Source organism: Chenopodium album, chromosome 6 (genome assembly GCF_948465745.1).
Source record: "Chenopodium album chromosome 6, dcCheAlbu1.1, whole genome shotgun sequence".
Lineage (NCBI taxonomy): Eukaryota > Viridiplantae > Streptophyta > Magnoliopsida > Caryophyllales > Amaranthaceae > Chenopodium > Chenopodium album.
Window position 1 is genome coordinate 14,389,884 of NC_137839.1, and position 26,187 is coordinate 14,416,070.

General features: G+C 30.0%; 1 protein-coding gene across 1 annotated transcript; it reads left to right on the top strand.

Moving 5' to 3' along the window:
• Positions 1–17,503: 17,503 nt before the first annotated feature.
• Positions 17,504–25,823, top strand: LOC145635894 (beta-xylosidase/alpha-L-arabinofuranosidase 2-like). The gene is made up of 7 exons (XM_081687266.1): positions 17,504–18,081; positions 22,441–22,728; positions 23,692–23,861; positions 23,947–24,044; positions 24,130–24,480; positions 24,654–25,064; positions 25,154–25,823. Exons 1-7 carry the CDS (start codon positions 17,629–17,631, stop codon positions 25,723–25,725), a joined length of 2,343 nt encoding a protein of 780 aa, XP_081543392.1. The 5' UTR covers positions 17,504–17,628; the 3' UTR covers positions 25,726–25,823.
• The last annotated feature ends 364 nt before the right edge of the window (positions 25,824–26,187 follow it).

Genomic DNA, 26,187 nt, shown 5'->3' on the forward strand with positions numbered 1-26,187 from the left:
ATGAATCATATTTATAAGCATCTAGACACCAATCGAGCAAGAACAAACGGGAGATAAAGAATCCCAAACGTGATTCCTCTACTTGTTCCACTGGCACAGATTAAATCTCCACTAATGCTAGTTAGTCCTAATTGAACTCTTTCAATTAACCTTCTACGGAGAGGAGAGAAACACGAACTAACCACAAACCACCACACGTGCCACCTATGTGGGCCGGTCGTATGGACGAGGGGAGGAGAGAGAGGGTCGTGAGAGAGGGAGATAGAGAGAGGGAGTAGAGGATAGGGTTTTGGGACTTGGTTGCTTGAGTTACAATTAACTGACTTGTCAATCGTTATTTCAATCTAAGTCATGGATCTTATTTTTAGATCATATCTCTAAATAAGAGTCCATGTCAAGCCCAAACACCTAATCCTAATCAAATTACTCTAACCCAACACTCCTTATGGTTTTTCATGATCTCATGAGACCCATTAATGGGCCTCTTAATTGTTTAACCCAATATCACTGTTGTGTAACCTCGTAGGATCCATTCTATTAGGCTTTGGACTATTTGACTAGTCCAAAGATCATTTATCATATCTAGCAACAGACAATGACGACCCAAAAGAATGAACTTGTTATCTCCATAATAGGGATTCTTAATATATCTGGTAATTGCACTTATCGTAGACATAATTCCTTCATAAATAACCCCCCTTTTTTTCTTTTAAGTAACCTACATACGTCAAGGTAATCTCATTTGCTCATCACCGTAACCCCCTATTACTTATTTAAATGTCTTATATGTGAAGTGGAGACACCATGTGGCTAGCCACTTTTAAGAATCTGTGTTATCAATTTTCTAATCATGTTATTGTTTAAAGAAAAAAAGAAAAAAAAGAATTAGTGGGAAAATTTGTGTTGTGCGTGTGACACGTGTACTTTAAGGATAACACTGGTGATAACTTAGTATATACTAGATCGAAGATTGTGGGTTTCTCTCTTATTATCTTGATTTATGATGATATTTGTAGCCTATCTTCCTATTTTAGTGTTTTTTCTTTGTCAATTGTGTGGGTAACACTCTAGCACATAATGTTGCACGTTGGGATGCTGGAGGTTGTAATGAATTTGTATCATTGGTCCTTTCCCCCAAATCTTGATTACTTTGGCGGAACTTAACCTCCTTTAATGAATTTGACATTATTTGGTGATAATTTTGACATTATTTTCTATAATACAAATGACGTAAAATTTTTTATTATTATTATATAATAAAACTATTGTGGTTTGTTAGGTGCAAGTGTGAGTATTGTTTATGCCACATTGAAAAAGAAAGTGATGGGCTTTCAGTTTATAACCCAAGCGGGCTACTCCTCCTACTAATTGGTTTTAGGATGGAACCTCTTATGGACTCTGGTTTGTGGGCTTCTGAGCTTATTTTCCTCGTGTTCTCCCCCATATGTTATAACAAACTGGTATTAGAGCTTAGGTTCAGGGCGTAGGGTTTAATTCTAGTGAAAAAGATAGCTGCTTTGAATGTGAAAATTGACAAACTCATGGGGAGGAATAATTTTAGTCTGTGACAGATCAAGATGCAGGCTTTGTTGAGGAAACAAGGGCTATGGGCTCTCTTGAATAAGAAGTCATCAGATCTAGTAACTGATGAGATAAAAAGCTTGGAGGAGAAGGCACACTCAACAATCATGTTGTGTCTGGTAGACGATGTTATCACCAAGGTCGCGGGGGAGGAAACAGCATCTGGTTTGTGGTTGAAGATGGAGGGTCTATACATGATGAAGACTTTTACCAATAAATTGCTATTGAAGAAGTGTTTGTTCGGTCTGCGAATGTCTGAAGGTATATTTGTTAGAGAACATTTAGATCAATTAAATACAATTTTGTTAGAATTACGTAATATTAATGTTAAGGTTGAGGATGAGGATGTTGCCTTGATTTCGTTAGTGTTTTTATCGGTGTCATATGAGAATTTTGTGCAATCTTGTATTATGAGTAAAGAGACAGTGTCTTTAGAGGAGGTTAGATCTGCTCTCCATACTAGAGAGTTGCGCCATAAGGCATCTGGTACAGGTACAGTCCGTACAGATGATCGGGCTACTAGAGTAGTAGCCGGTGATGGTAATGGGCACTGGAATTCAGAGAGAAAATCTAGGAAACCATCTTCCAGGGGTCCAAAACTTAGTGATGTCTGAAAATACTGTAAAGAAAAGGGGCATTGGAAATCTGAATGTCCCAAGAAGATAAGACAAATGGAAAATTATGAGTCTGTAGATATTGTAGATGGAGACAGCCGTTCAAAAGAGGATGGATTATGTCCAGATTGCTAATGAGCTGTAACACCCCAATAATTCTCCCTTTTTAAACCACTTACTTTAAATAAAAATAGAGGAGAACCATTGGCATGTTACCGCCACGTGTTAAAACGTTAAGGCTTTATCAAAGTATTGCAGCGGAAATCCAACTTAAATCTTAAAATAATATAATTTAGAAAACCAATAAGTCAAAGCTTACAAATTGGAACCATAAAGACCCTTATTTAAAACCCAATAATCAAAATCCCAAAATATAATTAGAATAGTAAAACATAAATAAGTTTAACACAAAGAACGAATACTCTCAATCACACCAATCCCTTGACAATGCGTATGTCAAATCCCCGAACTTCACATCATCAAGCTAACCTGTGCAATACTGCTCCCCAATAATACAAGTGTAATAATTGGATCATCACAGGGTCATTGAAAGGCGAAGGCCATGACCAAAAGAAAACACACAAAAGCACGCAATCAGCAAAGCTGAGTACATACAAACTACAACGCACAAAACCTAGCATGCTCAACTAGTTAAAGTAAATAAATATACAACTCGAATTCATTAATCAAGACTCCACACTTAAACAATTCAATCGACTCAACATACTTTGCTAATCAATTCCAAACACTTGACTCTTTATATTTAATTTAATTAATTTAGTTTGGAGTAAGCAATAGACGAGGTTTTCCAATCCACCAAATCATTTTGGTCCCAAATGACCATTTAAAATAAAAGTTTAGTGCGATGCAAGAATGGGCGCGACTCCATTCTCACAAAGTTAGTCTAGGATCCCATCTAACTTTCATTATAAAAATAAAATGTAAATACCAAAAGAAAAGAGGACATGTTGATCAAACAAGCCTCGGAAAGCCACGGGCTACCACCGTGTACCCCAACCCATAATTGTCAATACTCTAGAAGTGCACGCTTTCTAGAGTTTTATTGCTCATCCATGTTTTACTTTACGTGATTACAATTTTAATTAATAGCTGACTCAATCAAATAGACCATACATAAAAATCATACATCAATTTACTTTTAATCTTATTTAGGACAAGATTGATCACATCACAAATTGACTTTTAATTTCATTAAACTTCCAAATTATCCAAATTGTTGAACATAGTCAACTCACCTAGCCATTTCGGCTTAATCCACCTTTACTCAACATACTAACAATTTATGATTGAGTAATAAAATAAATAACAACCTTGTGGAATAATTAATAAATTCATTCCACTTAAACCATTCAATTTCAATCCTTTAATAATCCAAATGTGGTTAACAAACCGATCCAATAAAAATATGCTTGTATCAACATTCCATACAAACAATTAATCCAATATAATTCTACATGTTTGCATCCATAATTCCATACAAACATAATCAATTCACCAAAACATGTCTCATAAACATAAGCACATGAATTAATTAAATGTATAACCAAACAATTTTCATCCAAGTGTTCTCTAATCATGAAACTAAGTTCGTTTCTTTGGTACCTAAACATGATACTACTTACAACGAAGTAGACATGTACGTACCTCGTGTAAACAATCCTTTGTGTCACTTTACTAACTAGAAATCACCTTCAATAAACTCCTCTCCTAAACCAAACAATAACATCTCAATCAATACCCAATCAATCAAATTTACAGCAATACTAACTTACTTTAAAACCTTCAAAATCCAAATCAAACAACACTTTAAAACCTTCCCTTTAGTTTAAAATTAAAGGCTTATATATAGTTCTTTAAATTTTATTCATAAAAACCTTAAAATACACTCTTATACATGAAATTACAGCAAGTTTAAAGTCTAATAAAAATCTGAAAATTATTTAAAAACCCCTAATAATCTCCCTTTTTAGTGGGTGATTAAACCCTCTTTATAAAACATCAAAAGTAGTACTTAGGAACTATTTCCAGCACTTAAAACTTCAATAAAAAAAAATATATTTATGCTTAATTAACTTTAAACATAATTAATTTTATTAATCAAACTCAAGGATAATATTTTAAGTATAAAAAAACTTCGTTAAAGTCAAAAACTGCCCGAAAATCATATTTAGAGGCTGAATTTGGCCACGAGAGGGTGGTACTCACTACCATAGGTAGTGAGTCTTTTTTAAAACGTTGTTTCCACATGGAAAACACTATTTTTTTGTCAAAATCGGATGAGTTCAGAACCTGATCGGGATTAAAATAGGATTAATATTAATGAACGAAAATCTTAAAATTAAAACACGAATTTAAGTGTTCAAAATAATCTGGAATTAAGTTAAACTAATTAGTACTTATAATCACCAAAATTTCAAAACATCATTACTATAAAAGCCCTAAATCAATTGTTCATAAAAACCCTAAAATCATGATTATCAATAATTAAAAACCCTAGGTTATAAAATTTACAAAATCTGAAAATTATGACACTTATAAAATCTGAAATTATAAAGTTTAATCATCAAAATACAATTTGATACTAATTAAATTAATTTCAAACAATAAAATCAAAACCCATAATCAATAATTATAATTACACAAATTAATAAAACAAAGGAGAAAGAAAATAAGACTAACCTTTTGTGTGGGGAAATTTTTTGGGGATGTATGGGGTATTTATAGGAGAGAATTGTAGGGTAAATAAGAATATTGGGCCTCATAAAAATAATGGGTCGATTACAAATGGGTTAGGCTTGTGTGATTGGACATAAATTGTAGAATAAAGGTGCATAAAATAATTTGTTCAAATAAATTTCGACCCAGATTAATAATTTGAAACTTTTGAAATTAAATTATGAAAAATAACAAATAAATATTATAAATAAAATAAATTTTCATTTATAAAATATTTAAAAAATACGGGGGATTACATGAGCGTGCACATCAATCTGATGTGTGTGTTCTAGATTCGGAGACTTCTTATCATATGTGTTCACGCAGGGAGTGGTTTATGAACTACAAGTAGGTTGATGGAAGTGTTACTATGGCCAACAACAAAGTCTACAAAACAATTGGTATAGGGTCCATCAGAATTTGGACACATGATGGTAAACTCTGTATGTTGAATAATGTCAGGCATGTTCCACAGGTCACGAGGAATATGATTTCGCTTAGTCTTCTTGACAGAAAAGGGTTCAGTTTCAACGGTGAAGATGGAGGGTTGTATGTCTACAAGGGTTCAAAGGTAGTTCTGAAGGGTGTTAAACGGGATACATTTTATGTGTTGGAAGGGTCTACGTTATCTTGTTCTAATTCTGATGTTGTCACATCATCTGTTTGTGGTAGTGTTAAAAACAGGTGGAGCATAGAGTCAATCTAGGTGGGGGTGGTGGTCCACGTCCGGGATAGATCAGTCAACACTCACAGTCTGAGTTTGAATCTGAAGCACCACAGTCTTCACCGTCAAAATTGGGTCAGCCTAGGTTGGCTCCTGGTCGGTATGTAAGCTTTGGGAACTCTTCCTAAAGCCACGGTCAGCCTAGGTGGCTTTTGCACTATTTGTTGGAGAGGTGGATATATCTAAGCCGTCCAAGGGAGGTGTTGCTCATGCTAGGGAGAAGCAATGGCAAGCCGTTTGTTCGAATCTGGTTCCCCAGATAAAATACCTAGATTGCTTAGACTTACAAATTATTCGAAGCTGTTAGAATCTCTTAGGGGATAATATGTGCTCTGCTGGGCAATTTTGGCCTAGTGCTCGACGAAGAAAATCTGGTGCCTAGCAGAAGAAGTGACACGTGTCATTCCCGATGTCTGTTTTGGTGGTATATAATTGAAGTATAGATTGATGGATAAATATAAGATTTTAATTATAAAAATCTATATCTAATGAAAAATAAGATCAAAATTTTGCAACTACAACGTAGAAAAAAATAAATATATTGTATTATACTATAGAAATTAAAATAGATGGAGTATTACATATATGACTAATAAATATAATTATTTATTACGTCATACAAAAATAGATAGGAAAATATATATTTTCTAGTATTAAATAAAACAATCATGTTTTTGTTAAATTTGTATAAATATAATATAATTATCTAATAGATATGAATTCTCTAAGAAGTTTTGGAAAAAAAAAAAAAAAATCCTTTTTCTAGGATTTTTAAACTAGGGGTTGACAAGTGTTATTTTGATTTCGCCTTGTATATATTTATAATTAGATAGATTATTATTAATCATTCAATCCATTTTTGTTTTTTTTTTTTTGTTGATCAAAGTTACCGTTTAAAGATTATTTGTAATTTTTACGTAGAAATTATTGAACGCCCACATATAGACATACTATATTGTTTGATAAAAGTATTAGAGTAAAATTAAACTTGAATGGAATACGCTTTATGAGTATTTGAGATACCATTTTTTTTTTGGTAAATATTTCTATATGATTTGAACATAATCATGAATATTATAGGCTAAAACCAATATATATAGAATGTATACAAGATTTTTTTATTTTTTATTTTTTATTTTTATTTTTTTACGAGGTTTATAAGATTGTTGAATCAATAACATATTACTAAAACAGACACCAAGAATCACAAATGTCACTTCTTAGGCCCTATTCTTTAGATTTGCTCTGCTCTGCTTTGCTGAGTCCAACTCTACTCTACTCTGCTATTCTGAAATCTGCTTTGTTGAGTCCATCTCTACTCTACTCTATTATGCTGAAATCTGCTATGCTCTACTTAAAAATAATACTTAATGTTGAATTATTATAATAATTAAAATTTAATAATAATAATAAATAATAAATAATAAATATTTTATAATAATAATTAATATTGAATTATTATAATAATAATTAATATTTAATAATTATAATAATAATTAGTATTGAATAATAATAATAATAATAATAATAATAATAATAATAATAACTATTTTAGTATTTTTCCCTCCAAAACTCCCCCTCCCTTTCTTTAGTATTTTTTTTTATTTTGTTTATTCCATCAACTAACTATTTAGAATTATATACTATTTAGAATTATATACAATATTTACCAAATCATATACTTATGATATTTTTATTCACATATTTCCAAAATCTAAATTAAAATATTCTCCATATCTATTTATTCCTAACTATAAATGTTACTCCATATATCATATGCAATACTGGTGGGTCAGATATATGGTTATTATCCTATATATAGATTTGGTGATTGTGAAGGGTAAAACATGTATTAGATTGTAGTTGGTAAAGGGAATGACATGACAAGAAAATTTTAATTTTTTCCTTACAGAGGTGATTAGAAAATAAATTATTCTACGTACTTCTCTTGTATAGTTATGTGGAGCATTATTCATTTACTTTTCAATTAATAAAAAACATTATAAAAATTAGGAAAAATTGTCACCATTAATCCCAACTTTGCTCCATCCACCAATATTAAGCTCTAATAAGTTCAGTTCAGTTCAGTTCAGCTCAGTTCAGTCAATGAGAACAAACCTTTAATATTGGCGGACGGAGCAAAGTTGGGATTAATCAGGGTAATTTTTCCTAAAATTAAAAAAAAATGCAAATAGCATAAAATACTATTTAAATAACAATCCATTACTTTTGTATTGACCATTAGTAAATTAACCCTTATTACTAATTGAATTATCTTTGTTTCTTTCCTACGGAATTAATAATTTGATTTATAAACTGTGCATCGCACGAGAATTATGTTAATAAGAAAATATAAATTTATGACCTATATGTTTTTTTCCTTAACATTAAACGTATTACAATTTTAACTCTTATAAAAACAATTCTAAAATTGCTCCAAATTAGTCTAGTCTAGGTTTTAGACTAGTTACATCGGTCCGGGTTTTGATCTGCTCCAAGCAAAACCAGCCAAGTCTCTGTGTCTTAAATCTTAAATTATCGATTTCAATCCAACCTAGTTTGGATCGGTCCATTTCAATCTTGGAAGTATGTTGTAAAGTGATCAATTTAAAATATAAAAATAAAAATAAAATAAAATAAAATAAATTGTGAAAAAGCATGATGAATTCGAGCTTCGAGGTATCTAGGAACGGTGATATAGTGGTAGACTGAAAGTAAGTCGTAAAGTGAACCAAATCCATCTTGAACCGTATCCTTAGAATATTCTCTATCACATCTAAATGTGGGTGGAGTAAGGAGTGGCCAGTCCCTCGATGAGATAACAATAAGTGAAATTCTCTCTTAACCAGAAAATTTCATCCAAAAAATTTGCCCATTTTACACTCATATTCAATTTCACAATGTCGCCCATTTTCTATGTATAACCAATCTAAAGATTAGGAGGGGAAGAAATTTACACTCCTTTAAGGCTTCCTTGCTCCTTATTCAACCTTTTTATCATGCAGCGTAACGCATTTAAAATTTACTTGCAAAGCATGTGATGTCTAAAGTTAACAAAAATTCGACTAAATTATTTAACCTAATTTATACATAATTTCATAGTAAATTGTCTAACTCGATTCACAATTTGAGTTGGATGGACACAATAATTTAGCATACATGATTCAAATCTGACCACTCTCGACCAGAACTGCACCCAATTAAATGAATAGACAACTCAACTCCTAGTTAACATGTTTGATTGACCAACCATGCATGATATGCAATTATGCATACTCTAACTGTCTAACATTAATTTCTTGTCAATTTTTTTGTTGATTGCTTTTTTGAATGTTCCATTATGATTAGTAGTGTTGATCTATACAACTACCAATGCATCATCCATGTTATATATCTTGCCAAATTACTTTCGGACTTAGCGTACATATAATATGCATAGTATAATTGTCGTATAGAAATCAACAACATTGACAAATTATTGTTGAATGTTGATGTTTAATTAGGTAATAATTAGTAATATTTTATTTGATTTTTGTGTATCTATAATTATCACTAGTCATTGAGCTGTCCTATTGGCTTGGCAAGAGCATAACTTTGGGCCATGAACTAATAGTTTAGTCGTGTTTCTTTCTCCTTTCCACTTTGTTTTTCTCAACTTCACCAGTACGTGTTTGATTTGCATTGTCTTTACTAATAATAAAATAGAGTAACATAGAATCAAAGCAATAATTTTTTCACTTATTTTTTTATGATAACTATGAATAATAAACAAGTATAATCTTGTTGATTCTTGTTGATCTTATACGCATGACCAAAGTCTAAGGAAAAGGATGATGTTATAAATTTGGATGGACTTTAGTCATGTTACATGTGGTCCTTTAACTTTTATTGGTTATTCTTTTAGTTGATTCTATTTATAAATAAAAAAAATAAAAATAAAAATAAAAAATAAAAAATAAAAGACAACCACCTTATTAGGTACTAAATTATATAATAAATTAACACCACCTTAAGCTCGAAAAAATAATTGTACTAATGTGTGGCAAAGTTCTAACAAGGGGTCGGCAATTTGTAATCAAGACAGTTTAATCCAACGATTTCCCTCAAAATTCTTAAAGATAAAATAATTCTATATTTGCGTCAGTTTTAAAACTAATTCTCACTATATTGTCTATGTAAGATTGGTGGTAATTGTGATATATATATATTTTTTTTTTTAATTCCGGTTCATTGAAGAACCGCTAACGGTGATAGCAGTTTAATTGTATAGAACCGCTATCACAGTTAGCGGTTCTTCTAATTAAGGAAGTGGTAAGAAGATTATAAGTGTGATATGTTTTAATCAGAAGAAGCACTTACGATGATAGCAGTTTTATTGTATACAACCGCTTTCACCGTTAACGGTTCTTCTAATTAAAGAAGTGGAAAGAAGAATATAAGTGTGATGTTTAATTAGAAGAATCGTACCGCTAATGGTAATAGTGGTTTTGTTGTATAGAGCCGCTATCACCGTTAGTAGCTCTCCATTAACCCAAATTTAAAATAAGAATGCTGAAAATAAAGATTATTTTACTTTTACCAAAAAAAAAAAAAAAAAACTAAAAAAAAAATTGTTTTTTTACCATCAAAACTTCTAATACTTTTATTTTACCACAAAAAAAAAGTTGTTTTTTACCACATGCAGTTAAAATAAACTGGTAAACCTAAGGAAATTTTTAAAATCCTTCGATTTTCTTGCCAAACACATGGTGTTTAGGGGTTTTGGGGAGCATTTTAGCCCTTTAGATCCAATTTGAGGTCAAAATTGTCAAAAAAATGATTGAAAACCCCTCGTTTGATGTATTTCAAAATACCTCAATTTACGTGAAAAACGCAAAACGGGGCATTTTCGATCATTTTTGTCAATTCTGACCTCAAATTATTCCCAAAGATCCAAATACCCCCACTAAACCTATGAAAAAGATTTTTTACAAACAAAACCGAAGAATTTTTTAAACTGCTAGATTTAACGGTTTTGTTGACGGTAGATTGTATGAAATATTTTTAGAATTTTTTTGGTGATGGTAATAATATAGTAATAAATAATAATTGTAATAATAATAATAATAATAATAATAATAATAATACGGAGTAATAATTAAAGTTAATAATAAAAAAAAGGATAAAAAATAGCCAAGTTTTAACTTAAAAACAGGGGCGGATATATGTGTGTGCACACTGGTGCACGTGCATCACAAGAAAAAAAAAATGAAGTTTATTTCTTTAAAAAAAAATAATAAGATATCAAAGAGACTTGTTATTATAGATAATTGGTCTCTTTGATTGTTTATATTAAAGAGACTGGTTATATTAAATAATTGGTCTCTTAAGTACTTCTATATATATTTATATTTTTTTCCCTTCTATTTATGTATAATATATGCATAACTAAAATTTAAAATTTTTCCCAAAGCTTCTAAATTAAGCTTACAAAATCATAAAATTAATTTATAGTGTTTTAGTACCTTTTGTTTGTAATAAGTTATTTGTAGTACTTTCGGCTTCTAGGATGAAATTTTTTACTTACTATTTGGTTGTGTAGCAGTATATATTTTTGTGTTCTATTTTTGGATTGATATTAATTTGGTTGTAATATAATTTTTGAATTTAAATTAATTATAAACTAGTTTTAAGAAGAAAAAATAATATTGTACTTTCACAAGTGATCAATAACTAATGGTAACTCACCAACTCATAAATCCTTGATCTGTCATTGCTTAAAAACATACTAGTACTAATTTTGATGAACCTAAAAGGGAGAAAAGATAGAGAGGAGAAGCGACACCTAGGATTTAGACTAGGCCAGATTTTACTAACTACTAGTGAAATAATTGATTGACAAACAAATATTTCTCAGAGACTGTGTTTATCGTAAATTAACCTTAATAATTGAGGTTATTTTTTTTTTATTATAATTTTCTGCACTTCTCTACTTTCTTTCTCTACAAAGGTTAAATATAATTTGATCATCAAAACGGCATGCATTCTTAGGATCATGCCGAATTTTAGGTCGATTTCGGATTATGCATAAAAACTATCAAAAATAGTGTAAAATTTAATATTATTATGAAATATGAAATTTGGGTCAAATTGAGTTGAATTCAGATTATTCGGGTTTGTTTCGGATTAATTCTAAATTTTTCTTAGTAACTTCGGGTTGGGTTCAGGTCAGGGATTGCCAGTCCCATCCCAAAACACCCCCTCTGGGCCCTCTCACAAGTTACAACTCATCATTTCTGTCCTAGTACTCTTGTTTCCAATATGCAACAAACCTATAACCTAATAGGAAGAAGAAAAAAAAAGTGTAAAATTACTATTGATTCATAAGAAATGAGTATCAATACATGCACAATTGACAATTTGACAGCAATAGCAAAAAAAAAGCAGCACCGGATGCACCGCCACAAAAATTTCACGTGAGACCAACCCTATTGCAAATTGCCTTCCCTTCTGCAAATTTAACACTCACTCTTCTCTTTTGCTGGCATCCACCAAAAATACCAAAAAAATATCATGCATTTACCAACTTATTTCCCATTAAAAAACACCATTTTACAGTTCTTCACGGACTCTTATAAATTTCTACTTTTAGTCCTTTAATGTTTGCCCAATAATAATTAGCAAAATTTTAAAATGTATATATATAAAATTTAAGTTTTTATTTAACAGTTTTGTAGCCACATACATAAACTTTGTACTTGACCTCTTAAATGACATTTTGGCCTCTCTTCACCATTTTATCACGGGCTACTACAAAACAATTTCTCTATTGGTGTTATGAATAATTTGAATATTCCTAACGCATACTTACAAATGTCACTTTTTCTATTACATGATTTTATCTCCATTTTTTTATTATTCTCGTGTCTGATCTGATGTGATCTTTGTTTTTGCGAAAGAGGTAATGAATAGTAGAGGTTGTCTGACTCCGTTGACTCAGAGATTTAACTAGGTTAGTCATTTAACAGAATTGCAGTGGTAAGGATTGATAAGCTTGTGACTAAGCTACTTTAAACAGTTCAAAGTCATAAGATGATGAAACCTCTTTCAACTACACCGATTACTACTTGGTACCCTATATTATTATTAGATTTATTAGGTCCAATCCACTTGTTATTTGTTATTTCTAATGGAGTAAAAATTGCAACATTTTGATGTTATGCTACTCAAACACACAAAAATTTATATAATAGAAAATTAATGATGTGTGATTTGGTTAGATATGTCTTCAAAGAAAATAATACTCCAACCATCCCATGAAAATATACCTACTTTATTTAACACAATCTATAATGATGACTTTGACCGTTAGAATTTGTATGTAATTTCGTATTAACAATAATAATAATAATATTAATAATAATAATAATATTAATAATAATAATAATAATAATAATTAATTATTATTATTATTATTATTATATTATTATTATTATTATATATATATATATATATATATATATATATATATATATATATATATATATATATATATATATATATATATATATATATATATTGAGATGAATTAAATATCTCACATGACAATGTATTTTGTCCATAATAATGAGATTTTTTGGTCAATTTTTTTTTTTAATTATGACCATGAAAATAAAAATAAGCAATATATGGAATAGAGGAGTGACAGTTTTAATATTTAGTAGAAGATTTTTAGAGAAGTTATTGTTATAAAATATATGTATTGACGAGTGTTAAATTTCATTCAAATGTTGTGATTTTTTTTTTTTTTTATGGAAATTCAAATATTGCAATTAAAAAAACACGGAGAGCAACTACGTGACCATTCCACAATTTTGAGTCAATGTAAAAACAAAAACCACTTGTGTAGGTCATTAATACCGCAGTGGTACTACCACAGTGCTGCACCTTTTTTTTCTAGCCAGCAAAGTCTAAAGTATATGTGATAAATAGATAATTATCACACAAAATTTTCACTATTTTCCAAATTTAGCCAAATGACAATCAATAATAGAAACATTACTCTTTTTATTTTTTCAGGGGCTACTATAATGTGTATTGTTTTTACCATAATGCCAAATTTGGGCTGATGGCATTAGATTTCAATTATAAAAAGGTAATTGCCAGATAATCATGGGAGTAGGGTATTGAAATTTGATATGGTTTAACCATAGAAGTTAAATACAATGTATTGTTTGTTATTTAAAAAAAAAAAAAAAAAAAAAAAAAAAAAAAAAAAAAAAAAAAAAGGGTCTTATGGCATTTATTTTCATGGAACCAATAAAGTATTATCTAGCTAATATAGATGTTTATATTAAAAGCCATAAATAGAAAGTTGCTACTTGCTAACCTACAATTGAGTTAATAGCCAACAAGGCAACAACATTCTTTGACTATTGTTCTAATTGATGTATTAAACAAGGTAAGACCGCTCAAAAAGAATTCTTCCTTTTCATCACACAACAATTACATAAGTCTAGTTCTGTTCAACTTATTTTCACTTATTTTAGGTCTTAAAAGATTAAATAAGATAGGTGTAGGAAAAATCCTGACAAGGGTTACCCAAGTTAAAATTACGTACAACTAACTAAAATAAGTTTAATAAGGTTTAATAACTTTAGATGGTCCAAATAAGATAAGTGAGATTAGGTAAGTGAATGAATAGAAATAATTTTTTCATAAGATCCTTTGTTTAACAATGACTGACACAAGTCACACAATTAGATATTTTTCTCTATCTATTATTTAAATTTTATTATTTTTCCCTATTAAGACATACGTAGTATACTACATTAATTTTAAAATAGTTATCATTTCACCATTTGACTTTTGTGTTATACATTTGACTAACTTTGACTATTTTTTTTTTTTTGACAAGTACTTTAACTGTATTTATCTATTATATTAAAGTAACACAAAGTATTACTCTATACTAGCAAGCTTCATTATTTTTGAATATTTGAGCTTTATGATTGTCGGTGTACGTCTTATAACATTAACATTTTTAATTATCTTGTGATAAAATCATTTTTCTTTATGTAAAATTACAATTTATCACTTTAACAATTTTAAAAAATGAATAAACTAAATAAGGAGTATATATTTAAATCAATATAACAATATATCCGACTCCACCACTGTATAAATAGTATTCTTCTAGCCCTTGAAATTTTTGTGGTTCTTTAGATGTCCGTTTACTAAGTTGAGTAAAGTTTAAAAGGATACCATCTACGTAAAAAAAGATTTGATTCCAACATAAGAGTATTGGAAAAGTTTTGGAGTTGACAATAAGTAACAAAGGTGGCAGAATAATGCTTTAAATCCACTTCATTTTCAATCTTTACCTAGGAAAATACATCATGGTAAATTTTGGCAATGTTCTAGAATTGTGTCCTTCAAAGATCTTTTTTCTTCAATCGTGTCGATTAGTAAATAAGTTGGGAAGTTCATCAACAAATTCCTACGATTTTCAATAATAGCTAACATTTTTTATTTTATTTTTTCTGTTTTTAAGTTTTGTTTATACTTGTATCTTTTTAAGGTTTGACAATCACTACATATTGTTTTTATGTTAATATAAAATAAAATTTTAAAAAATGGTTTTATAAAATATATTGAAAATTGTATTGAAAAAATTAAAACTCAATTTGATCTCATGTATTTCTGTTATTTTACTTATAAAATATCAAAGATGATTAAACGTAATTTTGTTTTTGTGTCAAAAGTATAATGTAAGACTATTACATTGTAGTATAAATTAGAGTAATAAGTACAAGTAGCTCTTTGAGATCAATAATACTCCAAATTTTTGTATAATAAAAAAATAGTTTTGATATATGAAACCAAGGACATCTTTCGTCATATACTAGTACAAAACTATGTATATTACCAAAATTATTATTGTACGTATAAGGAAAGCATAAACTATGTAACTAATTGATTTGTGCTTAAGATTTTACGTATATTATGCATCAATCACTTTTTAAAAATGAATAAGGTGCATGACTTCAAGGTACTATTTCCTCCTTTTATTGTTAAAGACACTATGAACATCCTGATTCTGGTAAATGCCTTAATGGACTATACTAGGATACAACATATAATGTAAATAGTTGGTTTGTTAGAAATCAACTAATCTAACTACTTGGCTGACACAAGTCATGCTTCTAAAATAAGGAAATGTTATGGATTTGATTGAATTTGGTGAGTTTAGATGACTAATTAAGTCAAATACACACTAAATCACATTTTATACTAGTTTAAACACATTTTTTTTTACATACTTTGACTTCCCGTCCCCCATCCCCCTACCTATAATAACGATAAAGATAAATCAATAACCCGAATCAAAACAATATGATAACTTGCATGCCCAATAAAATGCTTAATAAAATTTGCGATCAAAATAGTACATTTTGAAAGATACTTATCATATGAGTGAAAGTTTTCTATTCAAAAGACAGATATGTAGGTTTGAATTGAAGTAGTCATTCCTATTCAATGCTATATTTGTAACCACCGTACCACATGAAAATATCATTTCATCTTATTTCATTTTCCTTAGGTAGAGAGAATGATGGATAAAATTTACTCACTTAAATGCTTCTATATAAAGAAATTAGTTATGCTCCAAGAGAAGTCTAATCAGCAACTATGTTAGTTGCACAATACCCTTCTCTCAGAATAGTTATTACACTAAATCTCTTTCTTTGTGATGGATATTGGGATTCACATCAAACACTATATCTATTTCTTTAACTGTGATAGTTCAATTTGACGTTACATTCATTTACATGCTAATTTTGACACATCTTAGTAACAATAAATGTTAATTTGTGATATGTGGTTGGAATAATCTAACTGAATACATTCAATAATCGTTTTTACGTATACTTGTAGAAAATTAAAGATACAATAGTCTTAGGTATGACTTGTACATTTAGCAAATATGATGCTCCCTTCATTTTAATATGATAGTTCCATATAGAATCAATTACATAAAATAAGAAAAGGAGAATAGTTGGAATCTAGCATTAAAGTGAAAAAAAAAACAATTTATTAATACAGTTTTACCATATTTAATTTTTTTGATTTTTTTTTTAGGAAAACATTAGTCATAATTGCATAATCAAGGGAGTAATTCTTTATTTAGAGTCATGTTATTAATTCACAATTAATTAATCTAACCAATTAGAATTTAATATGTATAAAATAGGAAATAGAAACTAAGTTAAAAGTGGAATACATTCAATATGAGTAGATCTTTTTGAAACGCCCAAAATAGTATATGGGACTAACAAATTGAAACGGAGGGAGTTGTTAAATTGTAATGGTTTAAAATACAAAGTTTTTTGCTTCCATCAAACCTTCAAAAATTTCCCCAAATTAGACAATGTGAGACTAATTAACGAAAATCTTCTACTTTTATTAATTTCACTATATTTTTTTTGAGGAAAAAAAAATATATAAGTAGGTCATGTCTTTGTAAAGATCAAGTCTCTATGACATCTTAATAGATGAAGCAAAATTAAAATGTTTTGGTAAAGAACTATCCATACATTTTTCATCTGGTTAAAGCATCAAAACCATTTCACATATACATTGACAAATATGACTCAAAAAATGGAAAAAAGTATATGCTAATACTACGTACATTTTTTCATAAAACAGTGAACACTAATGAATGTCATTCTCTTAATTTAATCAACTCTAAATATATAAACATCAATATATTCTTATGTTTTAAAGGATGTATTATTTTGGCCCCACTCTCTTACCTTATCCACCTAAAATAAAATAAAATAAAAAACAAAACAAAACAAAAATCTCTATAACAACAGCCAACTATTCCTCTATAAATATAACTAACAAGCACCAATATAAGTCACAAGTCCATCCTAACCCACCCAATTATTTTTTTCCTACATACATTACATAATTCTTTAGGCCTTAAAAATGGCCTCCCTAAAAAACAGAACACAAAATTGCTCTGTTTCCCCTGTTTTTCTCCCCTGTTTTTTTTACACCATTCTTTTCATCACATTGTATTCTTTGTCCCTCCCTACCAAAGCACTAGGGCAATCACCCCCTTTCGCCTGCGATACGGGCAATGCCTCGTTATCGAGTTTTGGCTTTTGCGACACGTCTAAGACTCTAGAGGCTAGGGTGGCTGACTTGGTTGGCCAGTTAACGCTACCGGAGAAAATCGGTTACTTGATTAGTGGTGCAGCTAGTGTAAGTAGACTTGGCATACCTAAGTATGAATGGTGGTCTGAGGCTTTACATGGTGTCTCTTACACCGGTCCCGGAACTCGGTTCTCAAGTGTTGTTCCTGGTGCTACTAGCTTCCCTCAAGTTATTACAACTGCTGCATCTTTCAATACTTCACTCTTTGAAGCCATAGGAAAGGTACGTGTTTCTGTTCATGGTTACTACACGTACTGTAATTTGAACTTGTAACGTGACAACTAATTTAAGTGAAAGAGAATCTTGTTATGAGTATTATATAGCACATTATATATGACTTAACTTGCTAAATTATATGGTGATGTAAGATCATCTTTTTTGCCCCTCATATTTCCATAGAGGTTGTAGAAAAGATAGTTATGTGGTAAATTTGAGGCTACTTTATATGATATGAGATTAGATTTTGATATTTTTCTATATGGTATTTGATGTGACTTTTAATATGGTTGGAATTTTCTGTCATTTACGTATACACAACTATGTGAAAATAACGGGTGTGCACCTTTTGGTTGAAAAAAATGATACATTTATGATTTGCTCTACGACCACATTTTGAGACGTTAATTGTTATTCTTATATATATGTATCATTTTCAAAAAAAATATATATATATATATATATATATATATAAAGATGTACTCTCAGTGTTATAATAAGTGTTAGAGATTCTCTCATGCAAGATTTTACGTGATTAAAGTCAGTGAATATAATACAAAATAATGCTATCTACATACAAAATATAGGTGGCTTGGATTTCGTGCAAAATTGTGTTTGCATAATTGCATCAATTTTTGTGTTAGATGAAAGAAAAAGACATTTTATCTCTCAATCTTTTGCATTGTAGTCGTTTTTAATAGCCTTAACTTTTTCTTTAAAAAATAAACAGAATAGAAATACTATTTACAGTAAAATTACAACATAACAACAAAATCTAAAATTTAAACATGTATCCTCATAAATCTCAATTGTGAATCCGTGAATATCACTATTACAAGCAACTTGAATAATACTATTTACAGTTTTCTGTCTTTGTCTTAGCTATTTTCACTTTTAATTTATACTTTAAACAAATACTTTGATATTCAAACAAATACTTTAATATAAATAAACAAATAAGATTGCCTTATTAATAAATAAATCTCCTTTGGCAGAAAAGTAGATATAACTGTATGTAATCTGTGGTCCTCCATGTTGAAATATGAGTACCACTCTACTAATTTTGTAAGTGATTTTGGTATTTGGAAAATTCTTTTGAAATACTAAAAATATTCCCTCTATATATTTCCAAAAGGTAGACTCATTAGTGTATACTGTATATTAATATTTCCAGAATATATTTAAAAAATTGAATAAATGTAATAAGAAATAATGTGCAAAGTAAAATAGAGATGGTGTATAATAAAAGAACAAATAGTTAATTTCAAAAATAAAATAATACATACAGATCGAGTAAGTGAAAAGGTGTAAATACTGTAAGGGTCTGTTCCGATTGACTGAACTCAGCTGAACTGAAATGAACTGAACTGAGCTGAGCTGAACTGAACTGAACTAAACTGAACTGAACTTATTAATTAGTGATTTTTAACTACGGATTAGTGATCTTTGATTATTTATTACTATACATATGTGTATATACAAATGTACATATTATTATTATTATTATTATTATTATTATTATTATTATTATTATTATTAATTATTGATGATGATTATTATTATTATTTATTGATTATTATTATTAGTATTATTATTATTATTATTATTATTATTATTATTATTATTATTATTATTATTTATTGATGATTATTATTATTATTTATTGATTATTATTAGTAGTATTATTATTAGTATTATTATTTCAATTATTATTGTTATTATTATTATTATTATTATTATTATTATTTTGATGATTATTATTATTATTATTATTATTATTATTATTTATTACTTATTGATTATTATTATTATTATTATTGTTATTATTATTATTATTGTTGTCGTCGTCGTCGTCGTCGTCGTTGTAATAAGAGCTTAAAAGAATGAAATTTGGCTTTATATCATTAGCAATATCATTAGACGTAAATTAAGAGCTGAACTGAGCTGAACTGAACTGAACTGAATTTTAACGGAAGAGAACAGGCCCTAAGATAAGCTTAACATGCAAAGTACTCCGTAATAAAAGGTGAAGTTTTTAATATACCGTGAGGTCAAATTTGATGAAACATCTCAAAATGAAAAACCTATTGAACTTTTAAAAATGGAGCAAGCATAAAATGTAAATAATGTTTTTTTTTTTATTTATTTTTTTTATAAAGTTGGATGGTAGAAGAGTTAAGGGTCGGTGGAAAAATGAGAAAGAATGATTTAGGTCATGCGTAGTAGTTAAGTATTATTGGTACACTGCTAGCAATCATAATGTAGGAAGATTTTCTAAGGATTCCATGAAATTAAGCAAATGAACAAAATTATTTGTTGAGAGTTAACATGTGCGTGCATTAGTACAACTAACTCGTACACAAAATTTCAACCTTAACTAATAATTTTATCAGTATAGCTTAGCTACTATTCTTTGCGTTTTGAAAAATAATACCTTGTTATTAGTACTAACACGGTTTAAAATGAAACTACTACTTCATTGATTAATAATTTAATATAGTGTACACCAAGACAACATACGAACTTACGAAGCTATATATGAGAATAATAATGTACGTTTAAAGGTCGTGATCAAACTTTAATTACTTGTATTATTGTCTATTAATTTATAATTCTCTACTTTTGAAAAATAGAAAAGTTAGTGATCTTATGCTTTCGATATAGAGTTTCTTTCACACTTTACATAAAGTAATTTGAAAATATGCTAATTGTTTGTTAATTACTAATTTTTTTAGCATTTTAAAGATGCTTCATATGAAGAATAGATAGTGTACTTCATCCATTTTTAGACCTCAGCTCACTCAACTATGTTTTCAATGCATATTTTTTTACCTTTAATATCTTCAAGTATGTATCAGTGAAATTTATGAAAATATTAAATTATACAGAATAAATTTATAAATTGAGATGTATTTCGCTTGCTTATATTTATTCATTTTATTTGGCCAAAAATAATTTTATTTATGTAATTCATCACCAAAAGAAAGAGAACTTTGCACCAATACATGTAAATTTAAGAATATAATAAATATCTAAAATAATGGTAATTGGTAAGCCGACACATTATTCCATTATCTGCTGAAGTACGTGTAAGACTTACTGAAATCTTGGTATCTAAGAAAGTAAACCTAATCATAGTTGTGCTTTTACTCTTTTCATCATGGGCTTTGTTAATCCTCATATTACACACATAGTGCCATTCATTGAATTTGAATCTTTAAAGATTCTCATTTCTTGGCTTTGTCTTTGACTCATTGTTTCAACCCTTAAATTATTTTTATTAGAATCCTTTTTAAATTAATATCGACATTGTTAGTAAAAAAAGAAAAATTTAAAAATAACCAAAAAAAAAAAAAAAAAAAAAGTGAAGAAATTTATCTATGAATGTAAGGTGTGCAACTCATTTACAATCTCTAATACTTGGTAGTAGTTTTGAAAATTAATTTTGATATGTAATTTTAAACTAATTTTGAAAAAAAAAAATGATAACTATGATTAGTCAAAATTAAGTTAATTGAAATGACAAAGCTTTAATAAACCCCACATCCTTTTAATTCAAGAATAAATACTTTATCAAAATAAGATAAGATGAGAATAATAACATGTCTTAATCACTTAAATGCTAAGCATTATCCATTACCATACCACCATTTTTTTGAAAAATGGGTACATTATTGTATACTATGTATAATATATAATTATAATAATATAGAAAATTAAAATATTACTCTATGTATCATGTACTTCGTATGTGATATGGTTTTACATAATGCGGCCATATAAATCATCATCTCTCACAATATTTCAATTTATATTAGAATTGACAATCAAAATACTTTTACTCATACCACGTTATTCACAAGATATCCTATAATACTATTGAGCATATATTGTGTCCTGTTAATTTACTTTTGTTAATAGACGAATATTCCTATTTAAACTTGATATAGGATAATGTCACAAAAGGAGAGTGAATATGAAAATAATAATAATAATAATAATAATAATAATAATAATAATATTTTTTTTTAAAAAAAAGCCTCACCCCTAAAGAGACGACGCATGTTTACTAATTCACGAGATAAATATTTAGTTGTTTACCAATTAACTACTCCGTACCACATACCACTTGATACTATGTTACCAATATAGACAATATGTTCTTGTACTATCTTCCACCAATTATTTGACACCAAAAGGCTAAACTACACTAGTAGTAGTACTAGTAGTATTAGTGTAGTACTATTATTCCATTTACTACCATAAAAAGATGAGTAACTTTTAAAAAATGTTTCTCGACTTTAATTTGAAACAAAACAAAGGAAATACAAGTTGACATAAAAATCCAATAAATGTATAATGCAGGTAGTATCAAGTGAAGCAAGGGCAATGTACAATGTAGGGTTAGCAGGATTGACATATTGGTCACCAAATGTGAACATTTTTAGGGACCCAAGATGGGGAAGAGGCCAAGAAACTCCAGGAGAGGACCCACTTCTTGCTAGTAAATATGGTTCTAATTATGTTAGAGGTTTACAACAATCTGATGATCCTGATCCTAACAAGCTTAAGGTTGCTGCTTGTTGTAAGCATTACACTGCCTATGATGTTGATAATTGGAAAGGTGTCGATCGCTATACCTTCAACGCCGTGGTAATTTTTCTGATCTTATCTAACTTTAATTTTATCTTAATTACGTATTTCAGCTGTCGTCTATAAAAGTTTTTCCTGTTTGGACAGTGATTGTCTTAATATATGATGGATTTTTTGAAAGATGAATAGAGTAATTTTTCATCTAATATATATCTTAATTACATATTTTAGCTGCTGTCAGTAAAAGTTCTTCTTGTTTGGACAGTGATTGTCTCAAAACAGGATGGATTTTTTAAGACGATAGGAGGAACATTTTTCTTGCATTATTGTTGTTTTTGGAAGTTCAACTATATTTGCAACTTAACTAGGTTGAATATTCAATGGGTTCAACTATATTTACTTTATTTATTAGGGTGAATATTGGAAATTATTAAAGTAATGTCTTAAGGGGCAATAATAATGCCCATGATTTAGGTGGATTGATGTAAATGCATCCAAAACATGAAAAGGGAGGATTTAATGCATGAGGAAAAAATGAGTATACAGTTTGAATATCTACTTCGTTTGACTCACATGGGATTAGATAATGCTAAATTTCAAAAGTCAAGAGTTATTACCATTATGTACAAAATTTAGTTACCATTAATTACTCCGTAGCAATTTTCTAAGGAAAAAAATTATGATTTGCTACATGATGCATGTTTTCTTGCCAATGCTCAAAATTGGATCTATTTACAAGCAATAAGGATTTTTAATTGACTATTCGTGTAGGGAAGCGATAAGTAAATAGCTAGAAAATAACTTTGTATTTTGTAATGAATTGATTCATGAAATATATCAGTCAAAAGAATCCAAGTCAAATTAACCGTTTAACAGTTAGACAACTAATAAGTTGTGAAAGTCTATCACATCCCTACTCTCCCGGAATAATACAAAAGGCAAAGAAGTTTGGAGTAAAAGCTTAATCCTCAAAATATACCATCCAATTAATTATTTGATTATACTAACATGAATGTATCATAGGTGTCACAACAAGATTTAGATGACACATTTCAACCTCCTTTTAAGAGTTGTGTTGTTGATGGGAATGTTGCTAGTGTTATGTGCTCCTACAACAAAGTTAATGGCAAGCCAACTTGTGCTGATCCAGACCTTCTTTCTGGAGTTATCAGAGGAGACTGGAAATTAAACGGGTAGCTTACTTATCTCTTAAACTCAAAAATTTTACATATGTAATTCGACATGGTCACACTCAAACTTTGGTCATGGATCTTGCAGCTACATTGTTACAGATTGTGACTCAATAGATGTGTTGTTCAAATCTCAACACTACACCAAAACCCCAGAAGAAGCTGTGGCTCAGTCCATATTAGCAGGTGAAGTTTTTTTTGTTACTCGAAAGCTTAATTTTTGGTTAAAGATGATTTCTAAGAAGCTCGCTAACTAAGAAACTCTGAACAGGGGTGAACCTTGATTGCGGATACTTCCTTTCCCAGCACACTCAGGGTGCAGTAGATAAAGGACTTATAAAGGAATCAGACATCGATAAAGCAATCTCATACAACTTCGCAACATTAATGAGGCTCGGCTTCTTCGATGGGAACCCTAGTAAGAAACCTTATGGAAATCTTGGTCCTAAAGATGTGTGCACCCCAGCAAACCAAGAGCTAGCTCTTGATGCTGCAAGACAAGGCATTGTGCTCCTACAGAACACTGCGAAAACTTTGCCATTTTCTGCTACCAACATCAAGACAGTTGCTGTCATTGGACCTAATGCCAATGTTACTAAGACAATGATTGGGAACTATGAAGGTAATTCTGCACCACATCACAGTCACTATCTAGTTAATTGGAACATTTTCTATAAAAAAATCAGTTCATTAGGAAAACTGGTTATATTTTAGTTAATATTTATTTCAGATTAGATTGAATTTGGGTGTGTCAATTTATTTAGACTTATGATCCTATTAATTTCCTTGTCATAGGTACTCCATGCAAGTACATAACCCCCCTGCAAGGCCTCGCTGCATATACTTCAACAACTTTCCAAGCCGGCTGCTCCAATGTAGCATGTGCCACAGCTCAAGTTGATGAAGCGAAACAGATTGCAGCAACCGCAGATGCTACCATTCTAATTGTGGGTGCCGATCAATCCATTGAAGCAGAGAGTCGAGACAGAGTCGATATAATCCTTCCAGGGCAGCAACCTCTACTGATCTCAGAAGTAGCAAAGGTTTCCAAGGGACCTGTGATTCTGGTCATAATGTCTGGTGGTGGTATGGACGTTACCTTTGCCAAGAACGATGACAAAATCAAGAGCATATTGTGGGTAGGTTATCCTGGTGAAGCTGGTGGTGCTGCTATAGCTGATATCATTTTTGGTGCTTACAATCCATGTAAGTCTCCTCATTAGAATTCGAACAGTTACCAAAAACATGAACATTTAGAAAGAGATTTAGGCTTACTAAAGAAATTGTCTCTACAGGTGGAAGACTTCCCATGACATGGTATCCACAATCCTACACAGACAAAGTACCAATGACCAACATGAACATGAGACCAGACCCCGCAACAGGGTACCCTGGAAGAAGCTACAGATTCTACACAGGAGAAACTGTCTACAATTTTGGTGATGGCTTAAGTTACTCCGACTTCACCCACCACCTTGCTAAGGCACCCACAGAAGTCTTAATCCCCTTGCAGGAAGAACATGAATGCCGATCTTCAACCTGCAAGTCAGTTGATGCTGTTGGAGAGCATTGTCAGAACTTAGGATTTGATGTCCACCTGACAGTCAGGAATAACGGGACTATGGGAGGAAGGCACACAGTTTTTCTCTTCTCATCCCCCCCATCTGTTCACAATTCCCCTCGGAAGCACTTGCTTGGGTTCGAGAAAGTGTTCTTGCATGGGAAGACAGAAAGACTGGTCGTGTTTAAGGTGGACGCCTGCAAACATCTGAGTGTGGCTGATGAGGCAGGCAACCGCAAGGTTGCTTTAGGAGTTCATCAACTCCACATTGGCGACTTGAAATACTCATTCAATGTCAGGATCTAATAAGCTAGCTTAGGTTTTCTCTACAAGTGAGAAACTGCTGGTGATTGTTTTAGAAAACAAAGGAAACAAGGAGAGTTGTTGAATAACAGAATCAAAAACAAGAAAACACAAAAAAATAGAAAGAATACAGAAAGTAATCGAGAGTGCTTTGTACTTTGTAGGCCTAGGATATTGGTTTTCAATTAAATTGGGGGAGTCGTAAGATTCCTCCCATTGATTCCATTGATCAATGGTCAGTTCTACGTAAAGTCGAACGAGTTCCACATTGATATTATATGGTTTCATTACTTGTCAACTTCTTCATTAGCAAAAAAATCTTTAGAAATATTTCGTCAAGTCATGCACCCAAAACCTTAATGTGCCCAACATTGATTAATTTTATCGTTACATAAGCTAATTGACAATAAACTTGTTATAACGGGTCAAATTAACGCTTACAAACCAAAACAGTTAACTCATCAA